The sequence below is a fragment of the Ailuropoda melanoleuca genome, chromosome 4 (assembly GCF_002007445.2).
Source record: "Ailuropoda melanoleuca isolate Jingjing chromosome 4, ASM200744v2, whole genome shotgun sequence".
Lineage (NCBI taxonomy): Eukaryota > Metazoa > Chordata > Mammalia > Carnivora > Ursidae > Ailuropoda > Ailuropoda melanoleuca.
Window position 1 is genome coordinate 1,400,851 of NC_048221.1, and position 18,120 is coordinate 1,418,970.

Consider the following 18,120-nt stretch of genomic DNA (forward strand, 5'->3'; position numbering starts at 1 on the left):
TCAGGGCGTGATCCCGGCGTTATGGGATCGAGCCCCACATCAGGCTCCTCTGCTGGGAGGCTGCTTCTTCCTCTCCCACTCCCCCTGCTTGTGTTCCCTTTCTCGCTGGCTGTCTCTATCTCTGTCAAATAAATAAATAAAATCTTTAAAAAAAAAAAAAGAAAGTACAAAATGCCACACAATGTGTGATTCCATTCACGTGAAATGTGCAGAAACAGGCAAGCCCACAGAGACAGAAAGTGCATTAGTGTTTGCCAGGGGCGGGGGAGTGACAGCTAATGGGGACGGGGTCTTTATGGGGTGACGAGAACGTTCTGGAACTAGTGCATTGCTTGCACAACTCTGGAAGTACTGAAAAGCCATTGAGTTGTGTGTGGGAAGCAGGCGAGCCCCATTCTGTGAGAATTCCGTCCTCACGGAGCTGTCCCTGCGGAAACAAGGGTGGGGCATGGGGCACACGGGTACTTGGAATTGCTTGACACCGGGTTTTTGCCCCAGGCATCTGTTGTAACAGCGGGTGTGTATATACTCCCTCTCCGTGGTGCTGCAGGCTCAGTGCTCGCCACAGTGGGACGGGGCGGAGAAGGGCCCCTCAACATGTCTGGTTCTGGTTTCTGCAAAGTCTGGGGTCAGTTGGCTGCCCAGACCCCAGTGAGAGGCCTGGAGTGAGCCCTCAGCCTCCTCTGTGAGGAAGGAGCAGCAGCGAGCTCCCATGCAGTGCGCACCGTGGGGACCCGCCGTGATCAACTGTGGGGTTAGGGGGTGCCTGTGCTCTGGCAGGAGGATGGCCGTGTGCGTTTTCCCCATGGCTGTGTTACTGGTATTTCCCCCATTTTACAGATGGGGAAACAGAGGCCTGGAGAGGTTCAGTAAGTCAGAGCCAGGCCTGTGGCTTCCAGCCCGCAGGAGTGGCTGGCGGGGGCGGGTGAGGAGTCAGCAGAGCGGTGGGTGAGGGGTGGGGAGAGGAGGGTCAGGGCAAAGACTCCATCCCAGGCCCCTGCCCCACTGCCTCCTGGGAAGGGAGTGCTGCAGGAGCAGGTCTTCCCCAAGGGTGGTGTGTCCCGCGTGGGCAGGGGTCCCAGAGCAGCACCTCACGCCCTGGGCCGGGGCCCCGCACCCTGCATCACTGGAGGGTGTAAACCCTGTCCCTTTGTCTTTCAGGACAAACACCACGATGCTGCTCATGAAATCATCGAGACCATCCGGTGAGTGTGGCACCTGCCGGGTGGGCGGGGCCTCACAGGGTGGGCCCCCATGCAGGCCGTTCCGCCTGTGCCCTCTGGGCTTACGGTCTGCCCTTTGACCCCGCTTTTCCCTGCGTGGCTCTCACGGTGAGCACCTCAAGAAGGCTTGAGAAGCAGTGACAGCTTGGTCGGAGGAGTCTAGCTCATCCCCATGTGGCCCCGATCAGGTCTTGGGGCTTCTCTGAGCCTTGGATCTTCCTGTGGAAAGGGAGGGAAATCCCGAGCTGGCAGGATTCCGGGGGCTCCCCCACCTCCCCTCACCACCTTGCTTCTTTCTCCTCCCCCTTGGATTTGGTGCTGACTCAGCCTTCCCACGGATGGCTCCTTCTCTCAGGACCCTGGACAGCCTTTCGCTAGCTTGTTCCCTGAGTGTGCGGAGAAGAGCGCCCCTCCCCCACCGGGCGGCGACCTTGACAGAACCCACAGGAAGGCTGCCTACCCCTCTGTTTCTAATGGGTCTTCTCCCATGCTGGCGTGGGGTCTGGAGGGACCTCCCGGTGCCGGGGGTGGCTGCTGGGCGCCATTCTGTACCTGCTTCTTGCTGTACAGTGTGTGGTCAGGGACCCCAACCCTGTTCTTCGTTGAGCATCTGCAGTAAAGCTGGTCGTGTGTTTGTGTGGCTTTGGCCTCTGTTGCTGTGTTTTTCCTCAAAATCCTTAACCGTGTAGCTACCACCTGGGCCCCTGCCGTGATGTCTGCAGGAACGTGCAGTGGCCAGAGGGAGGGCTGGGCTGGTGGTGCCTTGTGAGACAGCCAGGCTGGGAGGGCCAGCTGTGATGGGAGTCCTTTCCCTGCCGCGCGGCTGGGCAACGAACCCGGGCACTCCAGCTGCCCGAGCCTGTTTGGTTGGTTCTAAGTGGTTTTAAGTGAAATAACGTGTGCCGGTGTTGCAGGGAGGCCTGAAAGCAATCGTAGTGTTAACTAGTTGTCTTAGTTTGATTTGTGTCATTTTTAAAGAAGGCTGCTGGTTAGGAAGTGGGAGTGTCGTGGTTCACAGGGAGGGCTCTGAGTCAGGTGGCCTGGCATGTGCCCCAGTGGCCTCTGCGCCTGTTTCTCATCCGCGGAGTAGGGCGCTTGTCCCTGCGAGGCTGGGGGTCAGCATCCGCGCTGCAGCTGCCGAGCCAGCCCTTTGTCCGCCGAGGCCTCGTCTTCTCCCGGGGCTGCCCATTTACAGGCCCGATCGTCATGTCCTGGGTCGCAACACGATGTCACCTTCTTCCTCTTTGTCCCTGCAGACAGGCTCTGTTCCCTGGCAAGACGGTCAGTTACCTCCTCTTGCTCTTTCTCTTGTTTTACTTCCTATGACGGAGACTGTCCAGCAGATGCAGTGGTAGACAGAGGGTGTCCGGGGCCCGCGTACCCACTGCCCAGCCTCATGGTGCCCGGCTTGTCACTACTCAGGTGTCACCTTTAGTCTTTGCCATATTTGTATTTTTTAAAAATGCAATCGGGGGCGCCTGGGTGGCACAGCGGTTAAGCGTCTGCCTTCGGCTCAGGGCGTGATCCCGGCGTTATGGGATCGAGCCCCACATCAGGCTCCTCTGCTATGAGCCTGCTTCTTCCTCTCCCACTCCCCCTGCTTGTGTTCCCTCTCTCGCTGGCTGTCTCTATCTCTGTCGAATGAATAAATAAATAAAATCTTTAAAAAAAATAAAATAAAAATAAAAATGCAATCGAGATACAATGGCCGTACGAGAAACCACATGCAGGTAAGGTGCACGCTCCAGCTGATGTAGGTGTGTGCCCGCGTGTGTGAGGCAGCCACAGTAGTAGATGTCTCCATCAGCTGCACCAGTCCCCTCGTGTCCTCTGTGACCTGCTTGCCCTCCACCGCTGTCCCCAGGCAGGGCCAACCCACTTCCTGCCACTGCAGGTTACTTCTCCTGTTCTAGAACTTTACCTACGTGGACTCGTTCGGGATGTCCTTTTTTTTCCTGACTTTCAGCCAGCACGTGATTTTGAGATTCTTCCTGTTGTATCAGTCAGTTTTCCTCTTCGTTACTGAGGAGTGTTCCGTTGTAGGACAGACTATAGTTTGTTCATTCTACCATATGATGGCCACGTTTGGGCTGCTTTCGACTTTGGAGATGATAGTTAAAGCTGTTACGAACATTCATATGGGGCTTTTTTGTAGACATGTCTTTTATTTCTTTTGGGTAAATACCCAGGAGTGGGACTGCCGGGTTTTATGGCAACTTACTTGACGAGGAACTACCCAGGTGTTTTCCAAAGGGACCATCCTGTTTTGTACCCTGCAGACAGTGTGGGAACATTCCGTGGCTCCCCAGCACACCAGCATGTGCTGTTGACATGGTGTGGTTTTGCTGGGCTAATCGGAGCTGTGTAGTGGTATCTCACTGTGATTTCGATTTGCTTTTCCTAATAACTAATGATGGTCACCATCTTTTGCTTGTTTTTAAGAATTGATTTTACCATTGAATTTTAAGTGTTCTATACATGTCCTCGTTACCAGTCTTGTATCAGATGCGTATTTTGCAAATCTTTTCTTTCAGTCTGTGGCTTACCTCTTCATAATCTTTTTTTTTTTTTTAAGATTTTATTTATCAGAGAGAGAGAGAGAGCAAGAGAGCACAAACAGGGGGAGCCGCAGGCAGAGAGAGAAGCAGGCTCCCCACTGAGCAGGGAGCCCATTGCGGGACTCGATCCCAGAACCCTGAGATTATGACCTGAGCCAAGGCAGACGCTTCACTGACTAAGCCACCCAGGCATACCTACCTCTTCATATTCTTTTTTTTTTTTTTTAAAGATTTTATTTATTTATTTGACAGAGATAGAGACAGCCAGAGAGAGAGGGAACACAAGCAGGGGGAGTGGGAGAGGAAGAAGCAGGCTCATAGCGGAGGAGCCTGATGTGGGGCTCGATCCCAGAACGCCAGGATCACGCCCTGAGCCGAAGGCAGACGCTTAACCGCTGTGCCACCCAGGCGCCCCTCCTCTTCATATTCTTAACAGTGTCTTTTGAAGAGCGGATAGCTTAAATTTTAATGAAAGTCCAGTTTGTCCACATTTTTCTTTTATAATTTGTGTTTTTCGCTTCCTAAGAAATATTTGCCAAATCTGAGGTCACAGGGGTTTTCTTCTATGCTTTCTAGAAGTTTTAGGGTTTAGGTTTTGTTTTAAGTTGTTTCATCCATTTGAGTCAATTTTTATGTATGGCACAAAGGTGTGAGTTGAAGTTGATTGTTTCACATGTAGACGTCCACTAGTTCCAGCACCATTTGTTAATGAGACTGTCCTTTCTGTATGGAATGTCCATGTCACCTTTGTCAAAAGTCAGTTGACAATGTGGGAGTTGGTTTATTTCTAGGTTTGGTTCTGTTCCACTGACCCCTGTCTGTATCCTTTCACCAAAGAGAACCTTGGTTACTTCAGCTGTAGAGTAAGTGTTACAGTTGAGCAGAGTGAGTTCTCCACCTTTGTTCTTTTATTTTTTTTTTAAAGATTTATTTATTTATTTATTTGACAGATAGAGACAGCCAGCAAGAGAGGGAACACAGCAGGGGAGTGGGAGAGGAAGAAGCAGGCTCCCCGCGTAGGAACCCGATGTGGGACTCGATCCCGGAACACCGGGACCACGCCCCTAGCCGAAGGCAGACGCTTAACGACTGAGCCACCCAGGCGCCTCTCCACCTTTGTTCTTTTAAACTATTGCTTTGGTGGGCGTATGGGCGGCTCAGTAGGTTAAACGTCCGACTCTGTGTCTCAGCTCAGGTCTGGATCTCAGGCTTGTGAGTTCAGGCCCCATGTTGGGCTCCATGCTGGGTGTGGAGCCTACTTAAAAAATAATAATAATGACAATAAATATTGCTGGTTATTCCATCTCCTTTGTATTTCCATATACATTTTAGAGTCAGCTTGTTGATTTTTGCATAATTTTGTTAGGAATTACATTAAATCAGGGGCGCCTGGGTGGCACAGCGGTTAAGCTTCTGCCTTCGGCTCAGGGCGTGATCCCGGCGTTATGGGATCGAGCCCCACATCAGGCTCTTCCACTATGAGCCTGCTTCTTCCTCTCCTACTCCCCCTGCTTGTGTTCCCTCTCTCGCTGGCTGTCTCTATCTCTATCGAATAAATAAATAAAAATCTTTAAAAAAAAGTATTAAAAAAAGGAATTACATTAAATCAATAGGTCATTTGGAGAGGTTTGCCACTGAGGCTTCCAATACTGGGTCTTTGAATCCATGAACATGGTATACATCTTTCTGCATTTCTTTCAGCAGTGCTGTTATTTCAGTGTGGGTCTTGGGCACCTTTTGTTCTGTTTATTCCCGGACGGTCGGGCTTCCGGCACTACTGTAGATGGGGTTCGGTGTCGTCTTATTTTCCAGTCGCCTGCTGCTAATAAAAATGCAGTTGATGTTCGTACATTAGCCACGACCTGTTGCTCAATTTATCGATTCTAGTAGCTGACTTATAGATTTCTTAGGATTTGCTGTAGAAATACATGTGTCATCTGTGAGTAGGGACAGTTCTACTTCCTCATTTCAGTCTTCATGATTTTGTTCCTTTTCCTTGGCTTTCCTGCATTGGCTCGGACCCTCAGTACAAGTCTGTGTAGGAGTCGTAAACGCTGTCGGTTTCCATAGACGCCCTGTGTGAGTGTGAGGAAATGGCCTGCTCTCCCTGATGCTGGTTTCCCTCGGTGTGACCATGGCATTGTGGTCTTGTTAAAAGAAGAAGCCCATAACGTTTACAGATGAGTGCTGGAGTACTTATGAATGAACTAACACAACGTCCGCGGTCTGCTTCTGAATGACAGGGAGTAGGTGCAGAAAAGCGTTTGACAAAAAGTATCTGTTTGTGGTAAGAGCTCTCAGTGCAGGAAGAGGCACATGGCCTGTAATTTTGTCTTGCTCTGGTGACGTTTCTCTGATGTATAGTCACTGCTTTTCCCCTTTTAATTAATAAATACCTTGGGGGAGATCCTTGGACACCATGCAAACATGCCGTTTCTCCTTGGACTTTGGCTGCTCATTTTAGCATCCAGAGGTGGCTCTCACCTGCCACAACGGGTGACTGCTGCGTTCTGATAAAGGTGAGTTTCTTTCCTCATTCTCTCCGTAGTTATTGACTGGAGCTCTTCTGTAAGAGAGAGCTGTCCTCTCATAACGTGTTTACTTCATTCCTTGAACCATAACTCACGACTGCTGTTTCCTCACTCACGCTGTTCCTGTGCTGGCCGGTTGGGGCCCTCTCAGTGTGTGCCCTGTCCCTTTGGCGTGCCCCTGCCTTCCCGAGCGTATCCTCACTTTCTAGAACGAGGGGTGCTCCAAGAGTCGTCTTGAATTTCCCATGTTCCAGATCTGCGAATCCACTGCGTCTCTGAGGAGCTCTGGTTTTATTGGAGACCAGTGTGTGCTGTTTTTTTGAGATTGTGTTGTTTGTCTTCTCCTTGCTGAGTTGTGAGCGTTCTTGACATAGTGTGGTTGTGAGTGCCCCGTGAGGTACTGTATTGCGTGTAGTGCGGCTAATTGCGGTTTTAATGGCACCTTCACTAGTGGAAGTCTTTAGTGTATCAGTTCGTTTTTGGCGGTTCCTCCTCTGGGCCATGTCCAGGAAATCTTTGCCTGCCCCGAGTCACAAAGGTATTCTCTCTGTTTTCTTTAAGAAGCCCTGTGGTTTCAGCTTTTGGGTGTGGGTTTAACGTCAGTTGTGAGTGGGTGTTTGTGTATGTCAGCTGGGGGTTTATATTTGTAGGGATCAAGATTAATTAAAAAGACTTTGTTTTCCCCCATCAGGTTGTCTTGGTGCTTTTATCAAAAGCCGCTTAAATGTTAGCCTCCGTCTGTCCTGTGCGCCGGGTCATTGATCGGTCTCTTTGTCTCTCCGCCAGCACCACGTTCTCCTGGTTACTGTAGACCAGGAGGGTCTCAAAGTAAGGCAGTTACATCTTTTAACAGTGTTCTTTTTGAAGATTATTTAGGCTAGGTTTGCAATCTTTGAATGTCAGTTTTAGAATCAGGTTGTCTGTTTCTGAGAAAGCCTAATGAGCTCGTTCTAGGAATTACTTCTAGTTGGCAGTTCAGTCCGGGGAGTAGGGCCATTTTAACGACGTTGAGTCTCCTGTTCCATGAACATAGCTTCCCTTGCTTTCTTTCGTCTTTGGTTTTTCTCAGCAATGTTTTGCTGTTTTCACTACAGAGGTGTTGCAAATCTTTCATTAAAATTATCACTAAAGGGGCGCCTGGGTGGCTCAGTCTGTTTGTTAAGTGACCCTTGATTTTGGCTCAGGTCATGATCTCAGGGTCTTGAAGTTGTGCCCTGGGTTGGGCTCCATGCTGTGCATGGAGCCTGTTTAAGATTCTCTCTCTCGGGGTGCCTCGGTGGCTCATGGGGCGCATGGGTGGCTCAGCCGTTAAGTGTCTGCCTTTGGCTCAGGTCATGGTCCCAGGGTCCTGGGATCAGGCCCAACATCGGGCTCCCTGCTTGGCAGGAGCCTGCTTCTCCCTCTCATACTCCCCTTGCCTGTGTTCCTTCTCTTGCTGTCTCTCTCTCTCTGTCAAATAAATAAATAAAATCTTAAAAAAAAAAAAGATTCTCTCTCTCCTTCTCTGCTCCTCCCCCACGCTCACGTTCTGTCTCTCTCTCTCTTTCTCTCAAGTAAATAATTTAAAAAATTATCCGTAAGTATTTATGCTTTACTGATATTTTAAATGGAATTTAAAAAATTCGTTTAAAAATTCTTTGTTGCTGGTTTATACAAACATAGCTCATTTTTGTTCATTGACCTCATGTCTTGTGACCTTGCTCAATTCACATAAGTTCTAGAAGCTTCTACGTAAATTCCTTAGGACAGCCTGTGTATTAAATTGTGTGTCTGTGAACGGAGATGTTTTGCTTCTTTTCTGGTCTTTATACTGTTCACTTACTTTTCTTACCACGTGGTGCTGGCCAGGGACTGTGGTAGAGTGTTGAGGAGAAGTGTGGTGGCCGGTGTCCTCACCTGTCCCTACCCTTCTGGCATCGCTCAGTCTTGTGCCCGCGGTCTGGCAGCATCTGCAGGACCTGTACCCTCCTGTCCCGTGTGCTGCTGAGCAGAGTTTACTGTAAACACGTACTCAGGAGGAGGGAGGGTGGGGGGAGCTCAGATGCATTAGAGGGACCCTTGGGGAGGTTGGTACTTGGAGGTGGGCATGCCCAGCTGGCCCTGGTGACTGTGAGTGTGGAGGGGGTCTCGTGGGGAGGGACCGCGGAGTCGGGGGCAGGAGAGCCGCCGTGTGTGTCTGTGTGTTTGGGGGCCGGCAGGGCACGATGGAGGAAGCTGCTTCCTGCTCTGGCAAGGGAGTCTGGCTTGAGGACACAGGGACAGCACAGGGTGGCCTTCCCTCCTCCAGGAGAACTCCCGTCCCCACAGAGCGGAGCTGGCTGGGAGCCCACAGGCACAGCAGAGACAGTGGGTGTGCAGGCCCTGCCCCACCTCACGCCCCTTTCCACCTGTTGCTTCCTCCGGGGTTTTCATCCTGCTTGGGGCTTGGGTTTGGCTTCTGTATCTGTTGAGTGACTGTACTCCTTTTTATCCTTTATTTTAGTAATGAGGTGAAGGACAGTGATTCATTCTTGCCATAAACTCCACCTGATAACGTGTATTGCTGACTTCAGTTTACTAGTGTTTTTAGAGGGTTTTTGTGTGTGTTCATGGGGGATATTGGTGGATAGATTGCCTGTTTTATACCGACTTTGTCTTTCCAAGGCTCTGTCTCCCTCTGGTTTTGGCCTCAGGGTAACGCTGGCCTCGTAAAACTGAAAGCGATCGGTGTCATCCCTCCTTAAATGTGTCTGGCGGAATTCCCCAGTGAGGCCAGCTAGACCTGGAGGGCTCTTTGTGGGAAGGTGCTTGATCAGAGAATCGAGGTCTTGAGTGGGGCCCGGGCTGCCTAGATGGTCCCTTTCGTCTGGCGTCCGTTTCCCTTATCTGTTCTTTCTAGGAATTGGTTCATTTCCTCTGAGTTGTCCGATCTCTCGGCGGGATGTTTTGCATAGCGTCCCGGGTTTTCTCTCGAAGATGTGTAGCATCAACCCCTCTCCCCTGGCTTTTTCTCGAGGTTGCAGCAGGACCCTGCAAGGGTTACGCCTTGGGATCGGCTGGTGTGTTTTTCTGTCCCTTTCCTCCGTGGGCTCCCCTCCGTCTCTGGTTCTTGCTGCGTGTTTGTGGAAGCAGCCCCCTTGTCTTGGGCTTGGGTGACTCGTGGAGCGGCACTTGCCGCTGGCTCCCAGGGCACAGTGGATTCCACACTCCCTGCCTGGAGCGGGTTGGTTTCCTCAGCTCCAAGCCCCGTTGGCCCCCAGGAGCCGACGCTGGCGGGACCTCTGCAGACCGCGTGAGTCACAGTGTCAGCCACGGCCTCGCGAGGTTTGTTCTGAAGTAATGCGTCCCTTTTCTCTTGCGCATTTTGAGTCGAATAGAGAGGATTTTTTTTTAAACGTTTGGAAGTTAACAGTGTTTAAGACAGTTGAGAGTAAAAAATAGAGCGTGGAGACTAGTTTTCACTGTTGATTTTGCGTTTGTGTTTCAGATGGGTCTGTGAAGAGATCCCGGACCTCAAGCTTGCGATGGAGAATTATGTTCTCATCGACTACGACACCAAAAGGTGAGCAGAGCTCTGCGCGGCCTCCCCGCTGGCCGGGGACACAGTCTCCGTCAGCTCTTCTTCGACGGCGCAAGCTGGTCTGAAATTTCCTTTTAGAGTTGGCTGTCGCCTCCATGAAGTTATTTTGGTAGGAAATGTTTATCAAATATTGGCAGAGGCTGTCAACGAGGACGTAATTGTAAATGCCACATTGCGGAAACGGCGCCCGGTATGTGTGAAATCAGCGCGAGCTAGCCGCCGAGGGGCCGGTCTCCCTGCGGGCAGCCGCTAGCAGCCAGCGTTCCTGCCTGGGGGCAGCGCCTCTGCACGGGCCTCCTGGCTCGCGCTCTGGCCGGCCCCCGTCTGGGCCTCAGTGGGGTTTGGTCCGTCACTTCGAGTCCAGCCCTTTGGCCGCTTCTCGCAGTTTCCTGCAGGCACGTCCTGGATCTCAGAGGAGAGTCTTGTGGGTGGAGAAGGGCGAGGCTGTCTCTGGAATGCCTGCCTGAGTTTTTTGTTTCTCTTTGAGAAGGAAGGCTGACATTCCATGCTCCTGCCGCTTTAGCTCTTGGCAGGCTTAGAATCGGCACTGCCGTCTTCCCTGAAGGACTGTGTCCTCTGTGGGCTTCGCTAGCTCCCTCTCGATAAGGAGCACAGTCCAGAGAAGCCCAGGGCGCCTCACAGGACCTGGCACCCAGGTGTTGTCGACCCAGTCTCTGTTTAGGGGCTTCTTGGTCTGCTCGCCAGCCCTGATCCCATTCCCTTAGCCTCCTGTCTTGTTCCCTATTTAATAATTGGCCCAGCAGTTGAGAAAAAAGAGAACTGTGCTCACCCCTCACACACAGCAGCCAGGCCCCGTGGTCTCGGGTGGTGTGCGTGCATCTGGCGGTGTGGGCCCACACCGAGGACTGGGGTGCGCTCTCTTGCTCCCGGGGTGAGGGTGCATACGGCTGCTGACCCTTGGATGTCAGTCATTTGGCCAGTGAAACACACCTTTAATAACGGGTGATTGCTCTGGGCCTGGCTGAGAGCGGCCAGCGTTTTTCAGGATCATTTTGCTCTAAGATGTTTGCAGGGGGGTGTTTGAGGTTCTTTCCCTCCATACTCAGTTGGCTTAGAAAAGACTGGGAGTGGGTGGCCAGTCTGGAGGCATCCGCCTGAGGGACCGGTGTGGCCTCAGAGTCAGGTTCATGGTGGGAAATCCTTGTTTCTCTCAAGCAAGGTGGCGGTAGGGCCAGCCCACAGCGTTTGCGCACCCTTCCAGGGTTGGGCCTGGGTGGCTCACAGCTGTCGAAGGTGAGGGGAACCACAAGGAAATCAAATTACAAAGTAGTGCCATGGTTTTCCCCTGAGGGCTGCTCGAGAGACTAGGAGCCAGAGATCCTGGATCTTTCATTTTGCAAATTAGGAGGACCAAGGAGTGTCACTCTGACACTGGGGCATTGCCGGGCCTGCGGACTGCCAGGTCCTGCTTCCTTGTGACCCCGCCTGGCCCGGCGCTTAGCAGGGGAGGGGGCTAGAGCGCCTGTACCACCTGTGTCCGGCCTGCGTCTGTGGCCCACCCCTCTCAAAGAGCAGCAGAGCTCATCGTTGCTCTTGGGGTCCTGAGTTCGCCACAGGCGCCCGGGGGCCACTGTGTCACTGTCCTTTGTGAGGACCCATCTCACTTTGATAGTGGCTACTCTTCTCACTCGTTCTCCACTTCTCCCGCTTTTCCGCCATGCTGTCCTATGGGGGACCTTGGACTTGCCGTCGGGGAGCCAGCTCAGTTGAATCCTTTTATTTCTGTTGTAAAGAAAAGGTGCACGTGAGCTCTTGGGGTAAATCTGGGACTGAGGATGAGGGGTGGGTGGTCAGCGAAGATGCTGGGGGCAGGGGGGCGGGCGGCTTGGGGTGCACACGGCGTGCTCGTTGCTTCCCATGTCCCGTGTGTGGAGGGGCCTCTCCCAGGCTCCTGGCATCTGGCTCCGGGAGGACGCCTCCTTGCCGCTGTGTGCGTGTAGGTGTTCTAGACAGAGCCCCCCCAGCTGACGTCCCCTCAGCACAGCGCAGACCTCGCAGCACGTCCCCCCGGCACTGCTCACGTCAGGCAGGTCATTCTCTGCGGGGTGTCCCGGGCACTGTCACAGGCCGTGCAGCATCCCTCACCCACCCCTTCGATGCCAGGAGCACCCCAGAATGTCCCCAGATGTCGCCGTACGTTGCACAGTGTCTCCTGGAGGCAGAGTCAGTCCTGGGGGGACCTTCTGGGTTAGGGCATTGCATTGAAAGTCATCCCTGGAGTAAACATGGTGGGGCTTGGGACAGTCCAGTCTCATTGAAAAACTCCCAAGCAGGCTCTCATTAGGCACCTGCCACGCGCTGCCTGCACATCTTTGAGAATGTTGGAGTCTGTGCGGGCGGGTGTTGGGCCGTGTCCTCTTCTGCCAGGAGAGTGAGGGGCCCTTTCTGCAAGAGACATGGGGAGCGAGCGGGAGGGGTAGCCACTACCAGAGAGTGATGGGTCCTCACAAAGGACAGTGACACAGCGGCCCTGGGCTCCTATGGCGAACGCAGGACCCCAAGAGCAACAATGGGCTCTGCTGCTCTTCCAGAGGGGTGGGCCACGGAAGTAAGAGGATCCAGCTAAGTCAGGGTGGCCCCTGTGCCCATCAGGTTGGGGCTGAGATGGAGGCTTCTTCCGGCCCTGGAGGGAAGACCTTGTAAGGCCCGCGCACGTGGCCCTGGGCTAGCGGGTCCGGCTGGGGGAGCGGATGGGATTTCTGTCCAGCCCACTGGGTGGGGAGTCAGGGCCAGTCTGGTCCCAGCCGAAGTGCTTTATGAAGGCTGTGCAGAGCCCCTTCTCTCACTGACACACCACTGACCTTGGGTTTGGCCCATGAACCGCGACCTTCGCAGGCTGCCCCGAGGTACACGATTTGGCCACGCAGCCAAAGACTGCCTCAGCCCCAGACTCTGGGCTCAGCCTTGTTGCCCACTCGTGGTTCTCCTTGGTGCCCTGCGACCTCTGCCTTCCCACCAGGCGAGAGCTGGCTCTGCCTGTGCAGGAGCCGTCCCTCCCGAACGGCCTGCCAGGCCCCCTGTGGCTTGTTCTGAGCTCCGCAGTGACTGGCGCCTTTCCCTTGCCTTTTCAGCTTTGAAAGCATGCAGAGGCTCTGTGACAAATACAACCGTGCCATCGACAGCATCCACCAGCTGGTAGGTGGCCTCTGGCCTCCCTCACGTGCGTCTGCCCGTCGGGCGCCTGTGCAGGGGTGCTCACCCAGCTGCCCGTCACGTTTCCTGGGTGGTTTTAACAACACGCCTCGCGAACCCCCGCAGACCACCCTGGAGTGTGTGCGTTCACACGTGCGGCTTGGGGCCGGCCACTGCTGACCACCAGTGGGAGGTCTCTGGGGAGCCGCTGTTGGGGCCGGCCTGAGGGTGGGGTGCGTCCCCTTCTCCCGGCATGCTGAGTGCTCATCCCCGGGGTCTCGAGTGCATATGGACCTTCATGTCGGTGCCTTGTCCCCATGGGCTGAGACAGGCAGGTGCAGTCAGCAGCCTGCCCGGGGCTTCTCCGGTCCCTCAGCCAGCTTTGTTATGAGTGTTCTCCTGCCATCCCTTTGGGGTATTCTGTTTATGGAGAGGCCTGAGGCTCTCACCTCCTTCTGCCACCATGCTGGGACCTGGGGAGCCTTCGCCTGGCAAAGAACAGACAACAGCCGGGCCAGGCCAGACTGCGAAAGCAGTTGCAGAGAGCGCATCACTCCTGTTTCTAAGGACGTTCCACTGTCTAGGCGGTGTGGGCTCCTAGTGGGGGTGGGGGTTCTCTGGCAGGAGCCTTGCTGTCAGGGGAGGCTATGGCAGGATGTCAGGCCATGCAGCTCCGAGGGCCTTGCACGGGCTAGCCTGGGCTCTCTGGGCGGTCATCCCCATCACTATTACTGACGGGAGGGGAGGGGGATGCTGAGTCAGACGAATATTTTATGGCGTCCTGTGCAAGGGACCTGGGATTCAGAGAAGTTCTGGGTGTCAGCTGTGCGCCCCCGCCTGCCACTGCCTCAGCCCAGAGTCCTCCCCTTGGTTTTGTCCTGGGCAGGAGGTGGGGCCTGAGGCTTGGGGCTGACCTGAGCAGCTCATGGTGGCCAGGCCACGCAGCCTCTAGTGCCCTGCACGGCGGTGGCTCGGCCCCAGGCTGGGAAGGCCCTCGGCAGCTGTCAGTGCTGCCGTCACAGGCTGCAGGTGGCTGAAGGGCAGCTGCCGTGAGTCGCAAGGGGGTGGACCGTGAGGGGTCAGGGCACCAGGCCTCAGTGGTGCCCCAGGGCTAGGAGCCTGAGGACTTTGTCCTTGGGCCAGCATGAGCTAAACGGGATGCAGGCCCAGTTCTCTCCCCTAGGGCAGAGATCAAGCCCCTAGGGTCCTGACAAGGACCCAGAAGGCTCTGGTTCTTTCCGTGGCTCTTGGCCCGTTTCTTGCCCAGACAGACTTTAAGGTGAAGGCGCAGCTCTGAGGCCAGGGTTGCAGGGTAGCCGAGGCTAACGACCTCTCGTGTCTAGTGGGGTGGTGTGGGCAGTCGCCCACGAGCATGAGCACCGTTGTCCGGCGTGGGCAGCGGCCGGGAGGTGCCGGGGTGGACGGCCGCCTGTGATGTGTGCGGTGCTTTCTCTGCTGTGCTAGTGGAAGGGGACCACGCAGCCCATGAAACTGAACACGCGGCCGTCCAACGGGCTCCTGCGGCACATCCTGCAGCAGGTCTACAACCACTCGGTGACGGACCCTGAGAAGCTCAACAACTACGAGCCCTTCTCCCCGGAGGTGTACGGAGAGACCTCCTTTGACTTGGTCGCGCAGATGATCGATGAGATCAAGATGACCGAGGATGACCTGTTTGTGGACCTGGGCAGTGGTGAGTGTGGGCAGGCCATGCTGTGAGCACCACCAGCCTCCTGGCCCCTGGAGATGGAGGGGGCGGCTCGGTCAGCACCCCGGGTCGCCCACAGCCCCCCACGCGGGGCTGCCCCTCTCTGCGCCAAGCCGGTGCTCTGCACAGAGGAGAAGCTGGGTCGTCGTGCTCCCAAGGGCCCCTCCCCGTCTCTCACCCCTCCTCGCATTGCTGGACCTGTTCTTGGCTTAGAGGGGACCCCCGTGACCCCTGCAGACCAGCCCCGCGCGTTGCTGGTTGTCTTTGCCTCCTCCCCCCATTCCCCAGCTCTCACTAGCCGCCCCCCTCCTTTGTGTATGGTGGTCCTCTGGCCCCAGAGTGGAGCAGGCTCCTGAGGGCAGGGGCCTGTCCTCAGTGTGGCCTAGCAGGTGACGGACTACAGACTGTACTGAGTAGACAGACCCCTCAGGTTGCTCGATTCCGGATGGGACGTGTTGGGGTGACAGGGCTGATGAGGTGGCCGGCTGTCAGCCTGCCCTTGGAGCCCCATGCACAGGGGTGGCTCTGCCACCCGGATGTGACCTTGTTTTGACATAGAACCTTGTGGTGCGGCAGACTCAGCGTCCCGTCCCAAGCCGGCACAGCCGTGGCGCTCGGAAAAGGGCCCAGCACACCGGGCAAGGACCACTTTTTTGATGTCATCGTTAGTCTGAGTCCTTTTAAGCACGCAATTCATACTTTAATAAGAATGCTCACACTTAGGGGCGCTGGGGGCTTGGTCAGTTGAGGGTCCAACTCTTGGTTTCGGCTCAGGTTATGATTTCAGGGTTGTGAGATCAAGCCCCGTGTCGGGCTCCGCATTCAGCGGGGAGTCTGCTTGAGATTCTCTGTCCCTCTGCCCCCGCTTTGTGTGTGTGCGTGTGCGTGCTCTAAAAAAAAAAAGAAAGAAAGAAAAAAAGAATTCATATGCGTCAAAAGTCGGTTACCTAAAAGGCCACAGAACTTATCTGCGTGTACTGAAAGGTTTAGGAGTTTTGGAAAGCACCTGCCCAGCTCCTCATGTCCGGCTCTTACCACCCTACCCCACCCCCGTCCCCTGGCTACGACCCTTGTGTCCTCTCGCCACGGCCCTTGCCATTTACCCTGCGTTTTTAAGTAGTGGGCCTATTTTCTTTGTTTCTCTCTTTAAGATTTTTTGTTTGTTCAGGTAACTTCTACCCCGACGTGGGGCTTGAACTCATGGCCCCGAGATTGGGAGTCACGTGCCCCACCAACCAAGCCAGCCAGGTGCCCCGGTGTGCTTGTCTTTAATTTTTTAATGTATTCTATTCAAAGTGCAAACTCAGAAGGCTGCTGGCATGTTATCTGAGAGATATGACTGACCCAAGTAGGAGGGGAGACTGTTGGCGAAGCTTCCTGGCGCACTGAGGTCTGAGCGCCAGCCACCCCAAAGCGTGCATGCACGACCCCTCGTGACGAGCGCAGCCGGGCACGTCGGTGCTTTCAGCCCGGTTGTTGGGCTGCACGGCGAGGCCAGCGCATGACAGTGGTTTGGAGACCCTGTTGCTGGTGGGGGGGCTTCTCCTGCTATCTCCCAGTTGCGCTGAACCCCAGTCGATGCCGAGTGTCGAGGGGTGTTCTCAGGGCTTTCAGATCCGGCCGGCTAGGCCGTGCTGTGGTGGTAACCTGGGAGCCTTCCGGAGGCGTTACTGCGTCTCGTGGAGTTGCGGCTGCACAGTCGATGCCACGCAGGTGCCGTAGACAGAGAGCAGGTCACCATCGCGGGAGCCCCGGAGTGTGGTCTGTGTGAGGCAGTGTAGGCCAGACGGCCGTCTCCCTACTGGGGGCTCGGCTCACGGCCTGGGTCATTGGCATTTCCTCAGTGACCTTGGAGAGTGCTCGCCCCTTCTTGGAGAGCCAGTGGCCTCTGCCTGTTGCCCCCATGGCCAGCACCTGCCTGGGCTGGGCCTCGACTCCAGGTAGGTGGAGCCCCTGTCGCCAGGGCTGCGTCTGACGGTCCTGCTCTCTCTCTGAAGGAGTGGGCCAGGTCGTGCTGCAGGTCGCCGCGGCAACCAACTGCAAGCATCACTATGGCGTGGAGAAAGCCGACATCCCAGCCAAGTACGCGGAGGTGAGTGACTCTGGATTGGGGTACAGGTGTGTGCGTGCATCTCTTTGCTTTCAGACCTTTGTTTGCTGTGACCCATGGGGTGTGAGGAGGGAAGGACAGAACGAGGTGGGCGGTCCGAGGGGCTGCTTGTGCTCTGCATGCACCTCTGGGCCCCACTGTGTGCTGCCAGCAAGGACTACAGCCTCGTCTCCCCCGGCTGGGCCCCCTGGGGTGCTGTCAGTGGGGTTTGGGCAGTAGGTGCATCTCCAGAAATGTCTTTAGAGTGTGTGGCCTGCACATCTGGTGGACTCTGCAGGTCCTACAGTCTGTCCTCCCCTGCAACCTCCAGGGTCATCCGGGGCTGCTTCTCAAAGGGCAGTAACCCAGCTTATCCCCAGGGAGGCGGGTAGGAAGGGGCCTCGGGGAGCCACTGACGGGCTGTTGGTTCATTCCCTTGCAGACCATGGACCGAGAGTTCAGGAAGTGGATGAAATGGTATGGAAAAAAGCATGCAGAATACACAGTGAGTGCCATCGCTCCATGCCCCTGTGGCTAGCAACCCGGCTCCATTTCTGTGCCTCCTCCTTCTTCCCTGACCCGCCGTTCTTCCCTCCCGGGGCCGCCCTCCCTGCCTGTCCTTGCCCCCCGTGGAGCGCGGCGCTGTGGAGGGGAAGGCCTGCTCGGCATCACCAATACCCTCCTCCCTTTCCTGGCTCTTCTGCCCTCTCTGGGCCTCCTCCGGGGGCTACAGCTACTCCTGCCCTGTGCTCTCTGAGGACAGACGTGGCACGTGGCGGCGCCCTTTTCCCCCAGCCCTCAGCCAAACGAAGGCAGTCTCGTGCAGAGACTGCAGCGTGTCTCCAGGCACCTGGCGGTCTCAGGGCGCCCTCCTTCGGTGTCGTGCATGTGTCTTGTCACGGCAGCGGCACGGGACTGGGCAGGGGGTGGTGGATGAGAAGACATCTTCTCCTTGTTTTCTTGGCAGCATGTGACCCAGCCGGTGAGTCACCCTCCTGGCGAGGCTCGGGTTTGGGGCGGCACGCACCCCCAGCTCTCCTGGCTGCTGCTGTGCCTCGGGCTCCATAGCTTGGCCCAGCCTTGCGATGCCCACATTCCTTGGCCGGCTGGGGTTCTAGACCCCTGTCCTCTGTCTGCTCCTGTCCGGGGCATCTGCATTACACCTTGAAACCTGTGTCTGGGCCCAAGACTCGTCCCCTACTCTTTCTGTTGCTGCGGACACGCTGCGGCCGTGTAGCCTGCACCCACTTGGCCACGGCAGGGACACCACAGACAGAGTGTGTCCAAACCGGATCTTTA

At 55.4% G+C, this 18,120-nt stretch overlaps 1 protein-coding gene across 1 annotated transcript in view; it reads left to right on the forward strand.

The window, feature by feature from the left end:
* Window positions 1-1,076: 1,076 nt before the first annotated feature.
* The window catches only part of DOT1L (DOT1 like histone lysine methyltransferase), a 50,307-nt gene continuing 33,263 nt past the window's right edge, over window positions 1,077-18,120 (forward strand). The window contains exons 1-6 of the mRNA XM_019806611.2: window positions 1,077-1,205; window positions 9,779-9,853; window positions 12,964-13,027; window positions 14,489-14,717; window positions 16,730-16,824; window positions 17,264-17,326. Of these exons, the coding sequence (XP_019662170.2) occupies window positions 9,816-9,853; window positions 12,964-13,027; window positions 14,489-14,717; window positions 16,730-16,824; window positions 17,264-17,326 (489 nt within the window). The 5' untranslated portion in view covers window positions 1,077-1,205; window positions 9,779-9,815. The remainder of the gene's footprint in view (window positions 1,206-9,778; window positions 9,854-12,963; window positions 13,028-14,488; window positions 14,718-16,729; window positions 16,825-17,263; window positions 17,327-18,120) is intronic.